The sequence below is a fragment of the Candoia aspera genome, chromosome 2 (genome assembly GCF_035149785.1).
Source record: "Candoia aspera isolate rCanAsp1 chromosome 2, rCanAsp1.hap2, whole genome shotgun sequence".
NCBI lineage: Eukaryota > Metazoa > Chordata > Lepidosauria > Squamata > Boidae > Candoia > Candoia aspera.
In genome coordinates, this window is record NC_086154.1 from 176302821 (window position 1) to 176306252 (window position 3432).

Sequence of the window (3432 nt, forward strand, 5' to 3'; positions counted from 1 at the left end):
AACATCTTAACCATTCTACCACACTGGCTCTCTAAAAGAATGCCTCTGTGTGCATTTTGGCTGATAGGTTCTTGAGTGGATCACAAAGCATCTAAGTTCACATGCAGTTCATGGCTTGAATAGGTATATACATATGGAAGAGACTGAGCTGGATTACAGCCTCTTCAATTAAAACATACAATCAATTAATTACAATTTGTTCTTCCTGTTTTGATTCAGTGCAGAATTATCCTTCAGTACTTCATCAGGCTCCCTGAACAACTGTGTTCATGCAATAGTATAATTAAAAAGTGCTGAAATTTCTTTCTATGTGTTCTCTTTCAGATCATGAAACACCTACAGAAGGAATTTAAGCCAAGGACTGGCTTCAGATCCTCAAGCAGGGGTTCTTTGGTGAAGACAATGCCACTAGGTATGGCAAAAAACTCAAAATGTGCCATCTGTTTAGCAATCATCCAAGACCCAACTTACCTGAACCCTTGCAACCACCGATTCTGCTTCAAATGTATTCAGAAGTGGTCCAGAAAGAAAGTTATATGCCCGTTGTGTAAGCAGCGTTTCTATTCATTCTTTCACACTATACGCAGAAAAAGTACCTACTGTGAGAATGTCCTGCCTTTGAATGATGGCTTCTTTTCTCATTCTGAAAGCAAGGAAGACTACTCATCAGACCCCTTTCAAAGACTTACATCACCTCCTGACAATGGAATTGTGCATAATGAAATTAGTGGAACATTAACGCAAAGAAAGAAGGATATTTATCAGCTCATGAGACAGTTTGCAGTTACAGAGAGACCCAGTAATATTGATTTAATCAGCCTTGGGAAATTTAAAGCCCAAGCAGCAATTCAGTTTAGGAGAACTCTTTACCATGCAGGGATTCTGGTTCAAAATGCTCCAAATCCAGATTTTAGTCAAATACCTTCAGCAGAATTTTTCAGCAGAAATCCTGGATGTTTGGACAGACTGATCCCTTGGCTGAAACGAGAATTAAAAGTACTGTGTGGTAACCAGAGATCAACGATTCACACTTTGCAGAATTTCATCCTAAGTAACTTGACTCATCATGATCTGGGCAGCAAAGAATTTGAAGCTCTATTACAGCCCCACTTGCACCATTTCACTGGTCATTTCCTGCACGAGTTCATCAGTTTTGTTCAATCCTCATTAAATCTGAAGAAGTATGACTGGTGCGCCTTGTATGAATGCCCTGCTATATTGAAAGAAGAGATTTTAACTTCTTCTCCATCTTCAGATGATGAGAATCTGCAGCTCCCTGAAAATGGCCAGGTACCCAAACCCAGTGATGATGGAAACCTAACAGTCTTGCTTTCTGGTTCAGAGAAAGATCCTCCTGCCACATTTGCTACAGCAGATGATAAAAATCATTCAGAGAATGGTGAAAATTATATGGATGATTTGTCCAACAAAGATACTGAAAAGGAGATAGCTCTGGCCTATAATATTATTAAAAATAAGCTGCTTGAGTCACCCTCAGAGGAAAAAGTACAGCTTCCTGGATCACTCTCTCACTCCCACCTATTGCAGGGCCAGCAAGAAAAGGAGGACAGAGTAGAAATAGATCCTGTTCGGATTCTTAGGCCAAAGAATATGGAAACATGTAAACGTTCCCGAAACAAATTAGCAATTAGAGATATTGCCTTTAATTTTTATCACAAAAATTCTGCTAACATCGTTACAATGAAGAACTTGAACAAAAATGATATAACAAAATGCCAACCATCTGAGTTCCCCATAAATAAATTAAAAGACTATTCTTCAGGGTGGTCAAAAATACCATCTCCCAAAAGAATAAGCGTACATAAAAATATTGGATCAAAGGGTAGCATAGAATGCAAATTTGAAGAAGCATGCTCTGCTTCAAAAGAAAGACAAGGGGGAAGAAGCAAAACAAAGTATCTGCATGATGAGAAGAAATGTAGAAACTATTCCAGAGACAGAAGACACAGGCAAGATCAAAGAAAATCAAATTCTAAAGAAGTGAGCTTATTCCACAAGAGCCCTCTGCCTTTAAGAAAAAACAGCACTGAGGTTAGAGACACTCATACGTCAAAATCTCAGAACACTCATCATATCAGAAAAATAAGGAACAGAAATTGTGATTATCTGACAAACAGAAGTTCCAGTGAACCCAGCTGGAATTATCTTTACACCAAATTTAGGTATGAAGAACCACCATGTACAAAGGGTGAGTCAGACAGATGTGGTCCAAGTCCATCCACTGGCTCTGGGGAGAAGCCATATTTTTTCTCCAGAAAATAAAATCTTAGTCAAAAACATCTAACTAAACACCGGCAATTCTGTTCAGTCATGCAGAAGTTTGGAAAGACTTAAAGGCAGGATTGCTGTAGGTTTGATAAACTAGATAGCAAGTGAAGATATAAATTGATGCCTTTGCAGGGTGATCTCTCAGAAGGATGGCTAAGATTTTTCCACAGTGATACAAACAGCTAAGATTTTTTTATTATCAATCTCAATATAATTCAAAGACCACTATGAAGGCAAGGCTGCTGATGAAATAGCCAAAGCTTAAGGAGCATGTGTGTAAAATAATGGATGGCCCCAGCTTGTCAGAGTGAAAGACCATCAATGAAGCACCAAATGAGACAAGGAAAACAAGTCTTAGTCTTGCCTTTTAGATCTTAAAAATAAAGATGTTTGTATGTTATATATGTGATTCACTTTTTTTCTCATGATTTCAGTCAAAAACCATTTATAGCTTTGGGGTAGGTAGCAAATTGCCAGAACACACACACACACACAAGCAACAACAAAGATTCAGTTCCATTACAATTACCGCATGCTAGCTGATATCTGTCAGCTGAATTTCATCCACTTATGGTAATGCTTTAAAGGACTTCTTTGAAAGCAGGGTTTTTCAGCAGTGGGGCAGCTATTAACTTTATTCACACATTTGGAAGCACTCATAAAATTGTGCAGAGGGTGAGTGTGCCCACCCCAACATCCTCCATGAATGTCAGCACAGTTCTTTTTCTCAGGCCATTCCACACCAAGCACAGAAGTATCAGCAGATGGAGTAGAGCAGTGGATCAAGGACCAGGACATGGAAGATGCAGGTTCAAGTTCACCCTCAGTCATGGAAATGTACTAACTGGGTAACTTTGGACCAGTCATTCTTTCTCAGCCCAATTACTTCACTGTGTTGTTGTTGTGGGCATAAATCGGAGGATGGAGTCACCTCCAGGACCCGAAGGAAAGATGGGATAGAAATCTAACAGATAAATAAATAAAGCATGCTGCTTCTGATTAGGGGAGTTGTTTAGAGATCACTGGTCACAGCTGGTGATCATGAAGAGTATAATTTTGACATACAATAATAATATAGTGGCAGGTGTAATGGTTGCCTAATCCCAAATACTCAGTCTCACAAGCTCGGGCTTAAAGATAACT

The 3432-nt window shown here is 39.1% G+C and overlaps 1 protein-coding gene across 1 annotated transcript; it reads left to right on the forward strand.

The window, feature by feature from the left end:
* The first annotated feature begins 327 nt into the window (after nucleotides 1-327).
* Nucleotides 328-3133, forward strand: LOC134492466 (E3 ubiquitin-protein ligase Topors-like). Its single transcript, XM_063296638.1, has 2 exons — nucleotides 328-2209; nucleotides 3021-3133. The coding sequence occupies exons 1-2, from the start codon at nucleotides 328-330 to the stop codon at nucleotides 3131-3133; spliced, it is 1995 nt and encodes a 664-aa protein (XP_063152708.1).
* The last annotated feature ends 299 nt before the right edge of the window (nucleotides 3134-3432 follow it).

Coding starts and splice junctions, on each gene's coding strand:
- LOC134492466 (XM_063296638.1), top strand. CDS start 328: ATGAAACACCTACAGAAGGAATTTAAGCCAAGGACTGGCTTCAGATCC. Junction 2,210..3,020: donor AGAACCACCATGTACAAAGG/GTGAGTCAGACA, acceptor TCTTTTTCTCAG/GCCATTCCACACCAAGCACA.